At 50.5% G+C, this 17536-nt stretch overlaps 1 protein-coding gene across 1 annotated transcript; it reads left to right on the top strand.

Moving 5' to 3' along the window:
• Positions 1–11538: 11538 nt before the first annotated feature.
• On the top strand, positions 11539–15915 carry PCDH8 (protocadherin 8). Its single transcript, XM_071448369.1, has 3 exons — positions 11539–14055; positions 14200–14410; positions 14883–15915. The coding sequence occupies exons 1-3, from the start codon at positions 11644–11646 to the stop codon at positions 15254–15256; spliced, it is 2997 nt and encodes a 998-aa protein (XP_071304470.1). The 5' UTR covers positions 11539–11643; the 3' UTR covers positions 15257–15915.
• The last annotated feature ends 1621 nt before the right edge of the window (positions 15916–17536 follow it).

Here is a 17536-nt window from a genome sequence, read left to right as displayed (position 1 = left end):
GGTTTGTGCAGGTGATATATCTAATGTGAGAGTCCAGCTGCCTGATGCACGCACAGATGAAGCTCCCAGCATGCTTAGGATTACCATATTTATGATAGCAAGAAGACATGTGATAGCCTTCTGGGACCAAGCATCAGATCAGGCCTCTGCCTGCACCCCAGGACAGGATAATGCTTATTGGAGGCCATCCTAAAATCCCTCATCTTCCAGAAACTCAGCCCTACCCATGTGCTTGCTGCCCCCAAAGACAGGGGCTTTTTCTCAGCCCTTCCCAGTCCAGATCCTCAGCTTCTCAGAAAGTGCCTATATCCAACATTTGTGGTCCCAGACCTCTTAAACCATCTCAGAGCTCAAATTCCCCACCTACTTTCAGACCTAGCCTCTCCCATTCCAGCTGCTTTGCCCAAAGCCAGCATTCTCTACCATATTTCTCCCATCACTTTTCCCACCAAGACCTCAGCTCCCCAGGCTTCCCCAAACCCCATAACATTCCCCAACCCTGCACCACAGATCTGCCATTTCTCCTTCTTGTCCCTCCAGGGCATACCCATATTTCCCCCCTTTGAAATAATCCCACCAAGTGCCTTTACCACCCAGTCCCCCCACCTGCTCTTCCCTCTCCCTCTCCCACAGCCCAAATTTTCCCATCTCCCAATCTCCCTCTCTATGCAGAGAGCCCTACCTGTCTGCATCCCTGCCATCTTTATCTGCCATGCTGGTGACAGGCCTGACATCCCAATGGGAGCAGACCTCCAGCTTCCAATTTACCCCACCAGATGAAACCCCACAGCTCCCTTTCCCTGCCCACTTCTTCTCCAAGAGTCAGTCTGGAGGAAATTCCCATTCATAAAGACTTCACTGGGATTTTAGGTGTTTGGAAGGGTTTTAGAAAAATAAAATCAGTAGTTTGATTTGTTTCATTTCAGGATTTCAAAAGGACCTAGCGACAGGCTGAACCCACTGCCCTCTGTGGAGTGCTGTTTTAATGGCAACACAAGGAGATGTCTTGCCCAAAAACACACACAGAGCCCAAGACCTGAACCTTCAAAGTCTCAAGGCACGCCCTAACCAAACTGTGCCTGTGCATCATTTTTGGCCACCCAAAATGAGTTCTGCACAGCTCTGTTTTAAGGCTCACCTGGGTCTTCAGCCTTTGATCACTTTAGAAGCCTTTTTTCTTCCTCAAAAATCTGCAGCCTCCAAATAAAGCTTTGCTGCTATTTATTCTCTAAAGCCACATTCCCAAAGCAGCAAAGCAAGAAAGTCCCATGCAGAGGTTTCTTCCTCAAGGCAGGAAGAGCAAAGAAGGTTTACAGCTGCAGGGTAAAAGAGACCAAGAAGGTTACTGTATACCTGGAGGACAGTAACAAAAGAAGTTACCACCTGGGCAGCCAAAGTTTGTAGCTTAATAAGCAATCACTGATCTAAACCTCCATCATGCCAGCTTGTGTCATTACAGGGCAAACAGGACAGGGTTTTCCCTCCACAGACCTATATATTTCCATGGCTATGACACCCAAGAGAGCTGCACTGGAAGTACATTGGTAAGACTGCAAAGTCAGGCACTTAAACTAGGAAATATGAGGCCTAAGGTGGTCTTTGCAGCACCAGTCACACTGTGATGCAATCCTTATGTGGCCAGAGAAGTGTCACTTCTCCACCATTCTCCTACTCTGCTCCGCAGACCCAAGAGCTTCAGTGGCGTACTCTGGGTCCTTGCTCCTTGGTCATAATTTCCTCACATCACTCAAGCCCTGCTCAGGATGGAAGCAATAATTTACTCATAGACTTTTCTTTGGCCTTCCCTGCTCTTAAATTAGAGTGATTCACAGATGTTAATTACCGTATTTCCATAATGAACCTGTGGAAGGAAGGTGTATCATTAACTCTGCATTACAGCTGGTGAGCTGAGACACAGAGCTGCAAGTTAGTAGATTAATATCTGCTAATTTTGCACACCTATGCTGAAACACTCAAGGCTAGCTTTCCTTTCACTCTGTGGGACCTGACATTGCAAAGTCCATGATGCTTTATTCACATCTCCTTGGATTTTAAGGTACAGATCCTGGAAAAGAGTAACTTCACCACCAGGTCTCCTGCAGTTGTCCCCAGAGTTGCAAACCCTAGGTCCATCATACAGACCATGTCCTGTCTGAGGAAGCACAGAGCCAAGAGCAGCATTGGGCCTTCATGGCCAACCATTCTAGAAATCAAGAGATTAGGGATGTTTTACTAGAGGGTTTTTATGGCTCTTTCCTGATACCAGACAAATGAGTTGGCTGTGTCTCTCAAGTAGCCAGAATACTGATTCAAGTTTGTGGCAGACCAGGAAAAAAGAGGAGAAGGTTACCTGCTTAATTTCTACTCTACTTAACTCCTACAGGCCGCACCATTTAAAATGTGTAGTTCAGTTTGGTTGAACGCTTACCAAAATGGCACAAGTCACCTGCCTGCATCTTCTTGCAAAATGTCAAATCCTCAAATGAAACTATGAGAACTCCATGATATAGGGGAAAAAAAAAAAAAAAAAAAAAAAAAAAAAAGGAGACCCTGGATATTTATCCCACAGGCAAAACAACCATATAAAGCCTAGGATAAATTTACCCTAGTTTCAGTTCAGGAGATAACTAATGTGCTTCACCTGAAACTCTCTTAGAAAGAACTAACAGCCTGAAGTCAAGACCTAGGATTGAAAATTTCAGTTTATAACAGTTAATACATGCTGAAGAATATAGACAGATGTAGACAGACATCTATCCACTGCAAGTACTGTTATCACAGGACAGAGCGAGCCCTGAGTGCCTTTCCCCAACAGTGCCTGCTGTCTCTGCCTCCACTACCTTTGCCTGACTCCCTGCTGCCCCTTCCCAGCTTGGCTCTCCCAAGGCAAGACCTACATTGCCACCCACACAACCCAACCTGACACCAATTTCTCACTCTGACTGTTTTATCTGAGGTAAGATAGCACAGCAAACCAAATTCTGGGGAGTCACTAATCCAGAACCTTCAATCCAAGCTACAGCTCTCCTATATGTACTTGCAGTTCTATATATTTTGTACTTCTTACTGTCCTTATCTCCTGTGGGTCTGCCACAGGTTTTTTGACTGGTTAATGGCTTTATCCCCCAGCTGAGCACACAATCTCCAGTCATTAGTGAGCTGCATTTGGATGTGGTATATCATCCTCTTTGCAATGCCAGGGGTGTCTTGCACAAGCCTCCCTCACTCTTTTGATGGACTGTAGACAGCTTGCTCATTAGTTTGGTATCTAATTGCATATCAGTCACACTCTCAAGCTCCTCATTACTTCACTTACACAGCTACAGTAATTAGATTTCACATTTCTTTACACTCTCATGGCATTGTTTTAGCCTACTGAGGAGGCACTCATATATAATACACATATATTATAAATTATCTCCTGTAATTATCATATTCATTATAATATATAACACATGCATATACATACATAATGTTGCTGAGGCAAACTCAAACCCCTTCAGTTCTAAATGTTCAGGATGCTCCAAGAGCATCTCCAACTGCTTGTTTGTTAGTTTTAACTTCGGCAAGGCTTCACCCATCTGTGACCCTTCGCTTACAAATTTTGCCTGATTGCATCATTTCCTACTTTTCCCTCACCACCACGTACCTCTCTGGAAAAACAAAGCCTTCAGATCTGCTCACTGCAGAGATGCAAATTCTTTTAGGCAGAAAAATGAATTTGATGTTTAGTACAGCAGCAAACAGAAAAGTCGCTTAAGCCGCCAGCCCTTATCTTTTGGGATAACATAGATTTTATGCCTCTTTTTTGGTCTAATTTGATGCATTTCTTTAGCACCTACTCTCTAAGCCTCCAGCTTTTATGTGAGATCATTCCATACATTTATTATGGCACTTAAGAAGCGATAACAATTTATTTAACTTTTCAGAACAGAATTCTGCAGACTTTGGGGGCAGATGATTTTTTTTCCTGGGGATCATGAGGTGGAATATGTGATGGTGTCTGTATTTCCAGATGCAAAAACCACAGACACAGGGTAGCAATGTGCACCTCTTTTTAAAGTGAATTAAATAAGTGAAGGCACCAAATGGCTAAACTCAAAAAGGCAAACAGGTAATTCCCCACAAACTGTAAAAGGGCTATATCTCCATAGAATATGTCTGCAGAAGTAAACTAAGCAGAGCCAGAATATGGAGAATTTCATTCAGTGCTGTAGATGTAGCCATAGAGATGGCAGTGGTTTCCAAATTGCCTCCTTGTCCTGCTGTGATGCACATTCACAGGTGCAGGAGGGACGGGTGACATTTGGGGACTGACTGTCTAATTCATAAAGATGGGCAAATATGCCCTTCAGGGCTGTGGTACACATGTATCCTTCAGCCACAGAAACAGCTCTAGTCCTCTCCACTCTGTCACCAGCTCCAGTCCCAGGTCACATCACCCCGGGCCAACATTCTGCCTCCTCAGCCAGACCCCTTCAGTGAAGCGTATGTGGAGAACGAGCAAATGCCATGCATGAAAGACAAACAGTGAGTACAGGAACATTTTATAGGTCTGGAGGTGCTGCAGAGGTCAAAGAATGGCAGATATGGTAAAAAAAAAAAAAAAAGTCACCCAGTGGCCTCAAATAGCAGTCTGATCTAATCCTGAGCAACACCCCAAACGCTTGAAATGCAGCAGAATGCAGTAACAGAAAACCTCAAAGCAAAAATCCTGGATTGAATGCTCAAGAGCACCCAAATGATTTAAGAATCAGATTTGCCAAGCTTCTGAAAAGTTTACTTCTCTTCAGCTCAGTAGGAATATCTAAAGTCTTTCCATCTCTCTGGTAATGGGATGTGTTTGCTCTCCATCCTCCTCTGTACAGCTTTGTGCTGTTTTCCTGCCCTGCTGTGCCTGGAGCTGGCTGCATGTCAGGCAGCAGTGCCCTGGCAGACATGGAAGATAAAATCCATCACCCAACACATTGTGGGGGGGCAGAGAGGGGCATTTAACATTGAGCCCTCCTGCACATTGGAAAGGGAGATGATCCCAAAACCAGGATGGAGGAGAGCAGCCCGAGGGAACTCACCACTACTCCCCCCACATCGTTCAGCTGTGGGGTGCTTCTCACTATGCCAAAATAAAACCTGGTGCTGGGCAGACTCCCAGCCCTGGAAGCAGCCGGCTGAGGGAGGATGCTCGCAGAGCGTGCTCCTGCCCTGGCAAGCGGCCAAGTGCGGCAGCCGCCTGCGTCTGAGCTCTTGCCCTGCTCTCACAGCCTCTTCAGCAGAAGTGACACCAGGCACACTCTTGCTCACAGCCTGCTGCCGCTCAGGAGCTTGGGAGAAGAAGAGACTTAGTCCTTCACAGCTGGGGGCTCTGACTTTGCAAGCTGAGGCACGATTAAGATGGAGGACGAGGGGGGAAGCAGGGGGGAGAAGGAGAGGCGAGATGGAGGAAGGGACTCGTGGCACATGTCTGAGTCCCTGATTCCCTGCCGCGTTCTTTCCCCCCGTGCTGCCTCTCACTGTAATCCTCTGGGAAACAACCAGGAGCAGACCAGGGCTAGAACCTGCAGACCCCCTCAGCCTTGGAATCAGAAGCTGTGGCACTGTGCCCAAGCCTATTAACCCGGCTGCAATATTGGGCTAATGACCTCCAGCATGGCATCACGCTAATGCAACTTCTCCGTTTCCAGGACCTTAACAAGGATTGCTTCCCAATGTCCCCTCCTATGCCACAGATGTATCAGCGGAGGGGGTGAGAAATCACATGTGCAGGGTGATACTGAAAACATTTAGACAGCAGAGAAATGGGAAGGCTATTTTTATGGGCATAGTAAAAATATATTGGCATGTACGTAACTATCCTTGTGCTTGTATAAGGATATGATCTTACTGGGAAGGGCTTCCGAAACTGTAGGAAGGTGGCAGAGCCCAAAGAGTGACCGGACCATACTTGTTAGTGTGGCACTGGGTGGGTGACACTGGCTGGGCAGGGGCAGTGGAAGGACATGCAGAAATGGACTTTGCACACCAAATAGCCAGGGAGCTGTTTCTCAGAGAAATCAGCGGAGCCCATCACAACCACCTCACATGAGTATTCGCAGAGGACTGTACATCTTTCTGGGAGCTAAGAGGTGTATTTCTTCCACCCATTCATCATTTGTAAGAGTCTAAAATTCCAAACAGTCCTTCAAGGAGGAGAGTGTGAACGAGACCCAGGAGGAAACAAGGAGCTGCTGGAGGAAAGCCAAATGTATCAGTGCGGACACCTTCAAAGTGCTGTGAAAGACATCCCAGCCAGGCATGTAGCAGCAGCCATGGAGCAGGACCAATTCACAACAGCCAGGGAGAGAAGCTGTGCAACTCCCTTCTTTAACATCCCAGTGATCTGATCAGACCTCAAGCTATGGAGAAGGTAAGCACTTCTTCTAAAAGTCTAGACTGGGAACAGACATGAATAACAACTCTGCTACCTGCACTCCCTAAATTCAAAGGCACCAAGGTAAAATAGCCATAAGGGATGTGCATAATAAAGGTAGTTACTTCTAAGGGCATCTCTGATCTAATAACAGTCCTCCTAGTGGACAAAGAGCAGGACTTGGGCTGTCACTCCAATGCACCCACGGTCTGTAGACATGAGGGGTTGAAACTGAGAGATCCTCAAGCCCTCAGTCGAGCTAAAATATGTCCAACTTCTACAGAATTCAATGATAATTGAATACCTAAATATCCCAGACCTTGGTGGGGCTGAGCCTTCCTCCAGATGAGAGAGTTGAGAACTGAATATGAGAACCTGCCTCCTGGTTTAACAGCTTGAAAGCCTCATTTATCTCTACTGGGGCAGAAAACGTAGAGGGTAAAGAGAGCTGGAAAAGGGGTGGGCAGTGAGAGGGTGGGTGGGAAGAGAGGAAAATGAAAGGGACACTAAGGAGTAAGGTTATGTGGGAACATAAGCTGGGTTAGGAAGCAAAGCCTCATATTCAGATATCTTGCTAGCAAGACAGACCAGAGAACACCCCCAAAAAACCTGCAGTAGCCCCTGGCTGAGGACAACATGGGGAGACCTTTAGGAATGCAGTGTGCCAAGGATACCTCCAGGCAGCTCGCACGAGGCCCACGCTGTGTGGGGAATGCAGAAAACTGGTCTTTTGTTTCATGCCCCTTTGTTTTAACCTCTTGTATCAAAGACCCCAGCTGCTACTCCGGGAGAGGCTAGAAATTAATCCAATTAAAAAATAAATTCCCTGTGGAATCAAAACTGCTTGCCGGGTAGGGGGTACGGGCACACAATTTCTTTCTTCTGCAAAACAAACTCCTTCTTCTAACCCACATTTCACAGAGGGGAGATGCAGGCAGGGCAGCATTTGAAGCGAATAAACAAATGATCAGAATGATTTATAGCCCTGGTACCAATCCACAGCTCACAGGAAGGTTTGCAGCATGTCTTCTATAGCCAGCATGGCTGGAGACAGAAGCACAATGCCGCATGCTACCCTCCAACACAAACAGCCAGAGAGCAACAAAACCCTTCACTGCTTCGTTCCACTCCTTTGTTTTCCAGGGGTTTTGGTCAGCCTGGGCTTGTGGAGCTTGACAGGTTAACCCACACTTCCTTAGTTTCAGCAGAAATGATTAAACAGGGGGGATTGTTTAGACCCTGAAGCAGAAGGAATTCCTTTGTTTTTGTAGATCACACCAAGGCAGCCAAGCTGTGGGGATGCCCAAGAAGAAAGAGGCAGGGCCTGAGCATGGAGATGAGTTTCCAGGAGGGAGGGCCATGCCACTACTCTACAGGCTAAGAGACAAGGGGTGGGGAGACATGTTGCACCTCAACTTCATGTCTGGAGAGAGGGTCAAACAGATCCTCTGGTATGTGGGTGAGCAGGACCAGCTGGAGACCATGCCCAGGTAGCCTGGCTTCTCCTGAGAGGCAGTCATACCACCCCAGGGGTTGTGCCACAGGGGGATCCCATCCCAACACCCCCAGGGCATGCACTCACTATACAGTCTGTGCTGAGAGGGCCAGAGAGGGGCACTTTCAACAGCCAAGGCTTGATACCCTTAAGATCTCCTGGGAGCAGGGACACACAAACATTGTGCAACAGGGAAGCACACTGCCCTGTGTTCACATGAAGCTGCACACTCTCCCTCGAGGTACATGTGGTACTGAGATACTAGATGGGAGCTCAATGGGAGCCTTGCCTTCTCTCACACCTCTAAAACATAAGATCTTCAAGCTTATCTCCATGAGCAGAGATCTCTGGGCAGGATCCCAGGCACCTGTTGCGAGAGGGAAGCCTTACCCTATTGCACTGAGAACGCTTGACACCTTGAGACATATGTGAACCTACTGTGCTGTAAGTGATGGGAAAACGCAGTGAAGTGTCATCGCTCAACTGGAGGAGTGAAGAACAGGATAAGGTCCTGGGGTTTTGCCACCCCTTGTAAGGTAATAACTGCCTGGGGAGAGGGAAAAGCACCCACAAACTTTATTTCCAAGATCTGAATTGGGGGAAGAAAGAAGTAAATATAAAGCTGAAAAAGAGAAACCTGGATTGATTTGCTGGTGATCACTTACTTGACTGATATTGGCAACAGGCTGCTGGTCTAGGAGTGCTCCCCCTCCTTGGGAGCAACACATTACCCAAGATCCCAGGTTCACAGAGGTGTGTGGGGAAGCCTTGCTTTTTCCTTTGCCTGGCATCCATCTCTCGGAGCAGCTTTGATTTCTGTGTCTAAAGAGGTACAGAAAGGAGCTTGGCAGCAGAGATCAGACCTCTGGACACCACAAAACACCTCCTTCTTAGCACGCTCTGAGTCTCCGCAACAACACTAAGTGCAAGAGAGCTGGTAAATTATTAAAACAACCTTGCAACAGCTCCAGAGAAACCACCAGTGCCTCAGATTCAAAGGAAAGGCTGTGGTGTGAGAATCCCCATTAGTAACAATACGCACAGTTTGCAAGAACATATGTCCCCACATGGAGCAATCAACCAATCTGGGCTGTTTAACCACAATATTTCAAAATGCTTTTAATGCAGCTGATCTGTATGTTTATTTTGAGCTGTAAAACAGGATCCTTCACTAGCCTTTCAGAACACTTCTGTGGTGGGCTCTACTGGGGAGAAGGCAGAGAGACTGATACATTGGGGTTTTTTAAAATCAAAGTCACAACAGTGGGAAAAGAATAACCCAAGCAGGCAGAAAGTGCATTTGAACTCTAAAACAAAACACACAGACACACACACAAAAAAAAAAAAAAAAAAAAAGGCATGAGGAGCAAGACCCCACTGTGTCCCTCTTAAAAATGGGTTTGGATCGAAAGCATATGAGAGTGGGACTGGGTAGATGGGAAAGGAAAGGATTTCCAAGCCTCCCCTTCTGATTCAGATACTTGAGCACACATTGAAAATACAGCCCTTTTCACCCTTTTCTCCTGCAAAGTGCGTGGGAGGTGAACACAGGTCCTGGTTTATCGATTGATTGGCTTTTTTGTAAAGAATAAGAGCTCCTCGTGGAATAGCCATGCCTTTGCGGGGAGGGGGAGGTGGGGGGAAAGGTCTGGTCTCCTTCCCTGCTCGATCTAATCCTAATTAAAAATAAATTACATGCTGTATGGAACTTGAAATGGCAAAGATAATCCTGTTACACACGAGGGGCCGCCCCGCTGCACACTGCCCGCTCCCGACCGGCGGCCCCGTTCCCAGGCAGCCCGGTCCCAGTCTCTACACCTCGGAGCTCTGCCCGCTGCGGACCCCGGCCCGGCTCTGGGCGGCCCGGCCCGAAAGCTGCCCGCCCCTCCGGGCGGCCGCCTGCGGAGCTTCCCGCGGCCGGGAGAGCAGAGCCCCGCGGAGCTTCGTTCGGATGGAAACCGCGCGTTCGGGGAGCTTTTGTCGGCGGCGGAGCGTGCCCCCCTCCCCGCGCCCCCGCAGCCGGGGCCGAGGCGCGATTTAAATCCCATTTCCATAAGCCGGCGCTGCGGGCAGCCCGCCGCCCCCCGCTCGCGTGCCGCCCCGCGCATCCCGCACAGCCCGGGATGGAGCCCCGGGATGCGACCGCGCTCCGTGCGCCCAGCCGAGCGCTTTTATCCCGGGTTGGCAAAGGAAACCGGCGCGGGGTTGGACCGGATCGCATTCTGTTTGTCACCCTCTTGCTTTAAAATGAGTCTCTTGGGTTCCCTGAGAGGGAGAGGAGAGGCATGAGGTTTCCCGGAGAAGCAGTTGCCCCTCAGGACCCCTATCTTTCTCCCCATCAGGTCTTCCCCCTGCGGGCCAGGGCCGACAGCCGCCCTCCCCACGGCTGCTGAGGCACTGCGGGGCTGCGAGGCTGCGGCGGGCTCCGCGCAGGGCCTCGGTGCCTTGCGGGGCAGATGGTTTCGTTCCCCCCGGTTCGTGCCAGGTTTCAGCCTCATGCTGTTATTTTGTTCTTCTGGAACGAGACTGGTGTTGCTTCCCAGAGAGGCCCTATTAGGACAAAAAGAAAATCCTGTGAATAGGCGTAACAGGGCACCAGGAGGGATAGGTCTTAAATGTATTTTAATATGAGCAGGGCATTGTGTGTAATTCAGCGCTCATCATCGTTTAGTCAAAGAGTTATGGCAGTGATTGGGAATGAATAGAGGGACATAATGGATACATGTGGCGTTTGCTCATTATATTCAACTTAGTCCAACTCCTCTGTGGAAACTGTTCAACTTTCTCTCCCTTTAGCCTGTCATAGTGAAATAATACAGACATTGGTTCCTCGAATGGGATAGCCTGCCATGCTATTATATTTCTACAGCTAACGAGGGCTTCATAAGCCTTTGATACTGCCTGATCTTTGAAACCTTTCCAAATCTCCTCAAGCTTATGCTAAATCCTATTTGGAACTTTTTTTTTTCTTTTTTTCCTCCTCGCCTGCTAGTGCCCCAGGCTTAAGAAACTCGGGCGGTGACATGCATACTAAAGCATGCGGGGACACCTCCTGAAAGGCGACTTACGGCGCTGATCACAGGCTCTCACGCGAGTGACACACCACTCCGGGCGCAGCTGAATGCCGCCCCCGCCGCTCCCCCGCACCCCGCTAATGCGCGCCCGCCCCGCGCCCCCGCCCGCGCGGCACGCCGCGACACGCCGCGACATGCCACGACACGCCGCGACACGGCACGGCACGGCACCTGTCCCGACTTGTCGGCAGGATTAACAAACCCCACCGCGCGCTGCGCTCCGCGCTCCCCGCGCCAGCTCCGCTGCCGCGCCTCCGGAGAGAGGGAAGAGACGGGAGCGGGAGGAAAGGAAGGAGGGAGGAAAAAAATAAATAAATAAACGGGGGAAAAGAAATAGCGACGGTGCGGGGGAAGGGGGGGGGGGGGAAGAAAAAGGGGAAAAAAGAAAAGAACCCCCCAAGACCCCGCAGAGTTAAAGAAAACAAAGGCGGGCGCCCCCCGACCCCGCTCCCGGCCCGGCCCGGGGCGCGCCGGGGGCCGCCCGCCGCCCGCGCTGCACCGCCTCCCATTGGCTCCGCCGCCCGCTCATTTGCATAGCGCCGTCTATGAAAGGCGGCGCGGCGGCGCGGGGGGCGCAGACGGCGGCGGAGCTTTCCCGGTGTGTCCCGCCCGAGCCCGCGCTCGTCCCGTCCGCACCGCGCCGTCGGGCTGAGCCCCGCGCTGCTGCCATGAGCCCCCTGCGGCTGCTGGCCGCCGCCTGCCTGCTGGCCGTGTCCCGCTGCAAGACGGTGAGGTATCGCACCGACGAGGAGGGCGCGCCGGGCACGGTGATCGGTACTCTGGCCGATGAGATGCCGGTGAAGGCGCCGGGGGAGATGAGCTTTCGCCTGATGCGGCAGTTCAGCAACAGTTCGCTGGTGCGGGTGCGGGAGGAGGACGGGCAGCTGAGCATCGGCGAAGCGGGGCTGGACCGGGAACGGCTGTGCGGCCAAGCCCCGCAGTGTGTCCTGGCCTTCGACGTGGTGAGCTGCTGGCGGGAGCGCTACCGCCTGGTGCACGTGGAGCTGGAGGTGCGTGACATCAATGACAATGCACCGCGCTTCCCCCATGCCCAGATGGCGCTGGAGGTGTCGGAGAGTGCTGCACCCGGCACTCGCCTCCCGCTGGAGGTGGCTGTGGATGAGGACGTGGGCTCCAACTCCATCCAGAGCTTCCAGGTCTCCCTCAACAGCCACTTCGGTGTGGAGGCACAGACACGGGCGGATGGGGCACGCTGTGCCGACCTGGTGCTGCTCCAGGAACTGGACCGCGAACGCCAGCCCTCCTACACCCTGGAGCTGGTGGCCAAGGACGGTGGCAGCCCAGCACGCTCAGGCACAGCCACCGTGCATGTCCGTGTTCTCGATGCCAATGACAACAGTCCCACATTTGCCCAGAGCTCAGTCACGGTGGAGTTGCCTGAGGATGCGCCGCCCGGCTCCCTGCTGCTCGATCTGGATGCTGCTGACCCTGATGAGGGCCCCAATGGTGAGGTGGTCTATGCCTTCAGCAGCCAGGTGCCCCCTGAGGCACGGCGGCTCTTCCGCCTCGACCCGCGCTCGGGCCACCTCACCTTGGAGGCTGCCGTGGACTACGAGCGCACCCGCACCTACGAGCTGGACGTGCGTGCCCAGGACCGCGGGGCCAGCCCCCGTGCTGCCACCTGCACCGTCGTCGTGCGCCTCACCGACGTCAACGACAACGCCCCGCGCATCAGCATCAGCGCCCTCCGTGGTGCTGCCAGCGCAGCTGGCGTGGCCTACGTCAGCGAGGCGGCGGCCACCGAGAGCTTTGTGGCCCTCGTCAGTGCCACGGACCGTGACTCGGGCGCCAACGGGCAGGTGCGCTGCAGCCTCCGTGGGCACGACCACTTCGCCCTGCAGCGGGCCTATGAGGACAGCTACATGATCGTCACCACAGCAGCGCTGGACCGCGAGCGCATCCCCGAGTACAACCTCACCGTGGTGGCTGAGGACCTGGGCTCGCCGCCCTTCAAGACCGTCCGCCAGTACACGGTGCGGGTGAGCGATGAGAATGACAATGCGCCACTCTTCGCCAAGCCCCTCTACGAGGTGGCTGTGCCAGAGAACAACCCCCCGGGCGCCTACATCACCACCGTGGTGGCTCGTGACCCTGATCTTGGCCACAATGGTAAGGTCACCTACCGGCTCCTGGAGACACAGGTCATGGGGGCCCCCATCTCCACCTATGTCTCGGTGGACCCCGCCACTGGTGCCATCTATGCCCTCAGGACATTCAACTATGAGATCCTCAAGCAGCTGGACCTGAGGATCCAGGCCACTGATGGTGGCTCCCCACAGCTCTCCAGCAGCACTGTTGTCAAAGTGAGAATGGTGGACCAGAACGACAACCCTCCTGTCATCATCCACCCAGTGCTCACCAATGGGACTGTGGAAATCGGTGTGTCCAGCAAGACCTCCCGTGACTCCCTGGTGGCCCAAATCAAAGCTCGAGATGCAGATGATGGGGCCAATGCTGAGCTCACCTTTGCCTTCCTGGAAGAGTCCCAGCAAGACCTCTTCACCATCAACCCAAGTACTGGGGACATTGTGCTGAGGGGTGACCTCTCTGAGGAGCTGGGACAGCTATTCAAGGTCATCCTCACTGTGACAGACAATGGCAGACCTCCCCTGGCCACAACTGCCACAGTCAACTTCCTGGTGACCGCCACTGCTCCGTCCAGTATCCAAGACATAGCCAAGCCCAGCTCCTGGGAAGGAAAGGCTTTGCAGTGGGACATCCCTCTGATCGTGATCATTGTCCTGGCAGGCAGCTGCACCCTCCTCCTGGTGGCTATAATCACCATCGCCACCACCTGCAACAGGCGCAAGAAGGGGAATAACATCAAAAACAACACTGCCCTGAAGGACCAAATAGACATCTCCCACCTGGAGAAGGGCCATCAGGAGGAGGGCAGCCAGAGGGGGAATATGTTTGAGGTCCGAACCTTTCCCAGCAAAACCTCCTTCACCAGCCCCGACCCCTCTCCAGCAGCTGAAGAGATCTCCACCACTGAGAGTGGCAGTGACAGCACTTGCCTCTATGAGGGTCAGAAGAGGCTGAGGGGACAGAGTGGGGAGGTAAGATCCCACCAGAGGGAAGTGGGGCAAAGGGTTGGGGGGGTGTCTTGGAGGATGTGAATTAGCGGCAGAGGTGCAGTTAACGTTGGTTTACTTTTCACCACTTCCCTCCCTCATGTCTTCTTTGATTTTCCTCCCCACCAGCAGGGTTTTGCTGCCACTCCGAGCTACAACAAGGAGCCTGCTCCCCCTGTGGCCATTTGGAAGGGACACTCCTTCAACACCATCTCCGGCCGGGAGGCAGAGAAGTTCAGTGGCAAAGACAGCGGCAAAGGCGACAGTGATTTTAACGACAGCGACTCGGATATCAGCGGAGATGCCCTGAAGAAAGATCTCATCACACACATGCAGAACGGTAAGGGCTCTGCCCCTGCTCCCCACTGGACATCAGACAGAAAGATGGATGGATGGGGGGGTGGATGAAGGGACCCATCCCTGGGGCACAGTGATCAGGCAGGGCAGCTGGAAGGGGAAGCCAGACTCTGGCTGCATGGCTCAAACTGCCCATCTCCTTGGAGCAGGCTGTTGTTAGGTGTTGGTTCCTCTCTGCACTGAGAGCCCAGCACAAATTAGCATTTGTCAGAAGTGCTGTAGGGTTAGATTTTTTTCCTGAAAAAAGGTTCCCTTAAAGCTAGAATTGTGAGGCGTGTCCCTAACAGAACATTACCTAACCAAGCATGGGTTTTTGTTGCGCTGTAAAGCATCACCTCCCCACTCCCACCGTCGGTGCAGTGAATCATCCTGTGACTGGTAACTCTAAGGATTGTGAATGGTGTGGATTTATTCCTGCAGTAACGACAGGTTTCTCCTCCCCTATCTCTCTCTAGGTCTGTGGGCATGCACAGCTGAATGCAAGATCCTGGGGCACTCCGACCGCTGCTGGAGCCCTTCCTGTGGCCGAGCCAACCCTCACCCCTCTCCATATCCTTCAGCACCCCTTTCCACCTTCTGCAAGAGCACGTCCTTGCCCAGGGATCCCCTTCGCAGGGACAACTTTTATCAAGCCCAGCTGCCCAAAACAGTGGGGCTTCAGAGCGTCTATGAGAAGGTGCTGCACAGGGACTTTGACCGGACGATCACACTCCTCTCCCCGCCGCGCCCTGCACGGCTCCCCGACCTTCAGGAGATCGGGGTGCCCCTGTTCCCAGCCCCCTCAACTAGATACCTGGGCCCCCAGACTGAGACAACTGAGAAGGCGTAGCCCAGAGTGCTCCCCCTCGAGTGCACCCCTCCCTGCGCACACAACTAGGTCACTCCCGAGAGCCTTTAAGTTATTGACCAGATCCAGTGTCGTATGTGTAAATATGCAAGATGTGCCTTAAAAATGAAGTCGTTTGGGAAAGATTTCCAATCAGATCAGTACTGTTTGATATTTGCAAACAAAAAAAATTGTTTGTAGTTAATGTAATTTTTATGAAATGTGCAGTATTTAAATTTCTTTTCATATTTTCTACATTGGGGTTTTTTGTTTTGCTTTTGGTTTACCCACGGCCTGCCATTTTTTGTAGTGTTTTTAACCTGTACATTGTGTAATGTAATGTTTGTACATAATGAAAATTCGTTATATTTTTATATAATAAATACTTAAAAATGGGAATTCTTGCCAAAGGAGCTGTCTGAAAGACACAGTAATAACAATTAATATTAATAATAATATCCTGAATATGTAGAATCTTGTAAGGGAAATTCCTCTTTCACAGTGTAATAATAACCCAAGCAATCCAGTGTACTGAGAAGTTTGCCTTGCCAAATGTGACTTGTATTTCTTGAGTCTGTGGTCAACTTAAGTGTTATTTAATTGCCTTTGGTTCCTGTAATCTGTATCACTGATAAACACTAATAAAGGTTTTGTGATGTTCAGAGGCTTCTGTTCATGGATTTCATGCTACAGAGCATAGAGGTCTTCACAGGTCAACAAAAGTATTTTGTGCTGGGAAATGCAGTGGGAAGGAGCTACTTTTAGTCTTGCCCATCGTTGGTCTCTGGCAATACCTCTGCAGATTTAGCTCTAAATCTTCTCATGCTGGGTGGGAGGGAGGCTGGGGTGACAGAGCCAGCCTTTGCTTGTCACTGCGTGGTCTGAGCTCTTCCAGCTCGATCCTTCACAGGTGGGGACTGGTGTGATTTTAGGAAAGCAAGTGAAGCTCTGTTCATCAGTGGAAACGTCTGTGCTGTGCCGATGTCTTTGCATCAGCAGCCACCCAAGCACTTTGCTTTCTGCTCTGGCTGAGACATTGAGTCAGGCTCTATGGGTGTGGGCTCAAATGTTTACCCCTTGTTAAAGCTGCCTTACTAAAGGACAGTAGCTTGTGTTTGTGTACATATATTTATACATCAAGAGAAAGGTGCATAAAACAGGAATCAAAAATGTTGATTATATTGACATTTCCTATGGTACGTATTTCTCTTCTTACTGAAATGACTGTCCTGGGGGAAAAAAAAAAACAAACAGAGCTTTAAAATTCCTTCCTATGGGAGATTCAAGCTAAAAGCAGATCTCAAATCCTTCTGCTATTTTGTTTCATTAAATGCTATAGAATAGCATTTAATGAAACAAAATGAAGCATGAAGGTTTCTTCCTGTGCTCAAAAAATGCTTACGCCAGAAGTAACACTTGTACTGGAGTTTTAATATTTGATTGAAGTTTTCCAAAAGGGAGAACTGCTCCTTATGTGGACTACATAACTTCACATTTTGTAAAAATCAATAATCAAAAAATCTGTACAAGGCAAAGCTTTGGGGTTTTATCACGAGTTCTTTAACTATTTATCTAATTGGTATGGTACATATCTATAAAATATGGCTCACTAAGGAAATATAAAACTTTCTTAGATATAAATAGAGCTCTATTTGGCTTTGTGCCTCAAAATTTAAGCCAAAAACATCCCACCTGTATGTCCCTTAACCAACAAAAATCCCCTTCCTCCCCCAGCTTCCAGCTTTCTCAAGCCTCTGTAGCAAGAGTGGCAGAAGCCAATCAAGTTTTTATGCACACGGGGTCTGAGTTTTAACTGAGGCTTCATAAATACCATGGTGTAAAGATTTGTGGTGGGCAAAGAGTTTCAGAGGTTGTACTTGAAGGGAATTTAAATCAGGCTGATGCAAGACTCAGTTGGGAAGCTACATTTGTGATACATCTCCTGTGGTCAGGAAAACAGGTGAGCATTTCTGGTGATTCCTCTAAAGTCTGGTAGTAAAAATCGTGATGCATCTAATGAACTTAGAGGGTCATCTTGGTTAAATTTAGAGCTGAAGTTGTGGCTGGAGGACGGGTGCTGAGAAAGGAAGCTGGTAGCCTCCCTTCTGGCTAATCACCCTTGATGCAGAGCAGCACACCTGCATGGGAAGTAATTAGTCATAACTGAACTCAGGGAGGCAAATGCTCTGTCAAAAAAAGCAGGGCTCTCTGATAAGCTGGTTCTTCCTCATCTAGTTCAAAAGCCTGGGTTACATACCCAACAGCTTCACAGCAGGTTCCTAG

The sequence above is a fragment of the Agelaius tricolor genome, unplaced genomic scaffold, assembly GCF_023055355.1.
Source record: "Agelaius tricolor isolate 1412-34295 unplaced genomic scaffold, bAgeTri1.0.p SCAF_26, whole genome shotgun sequence".
Taxonomy (NCBI): Eukaryota; Metazoa; Chordata; class Aves; order Passeriformes; family Icteridae; genus Agelaius; species Agelaius tricolor.
The sequence above is the reverse complement of the archived record's forward strand: the minus strand, read 5'-3'. Positions and strand labels throughout refer to the sequence as shown.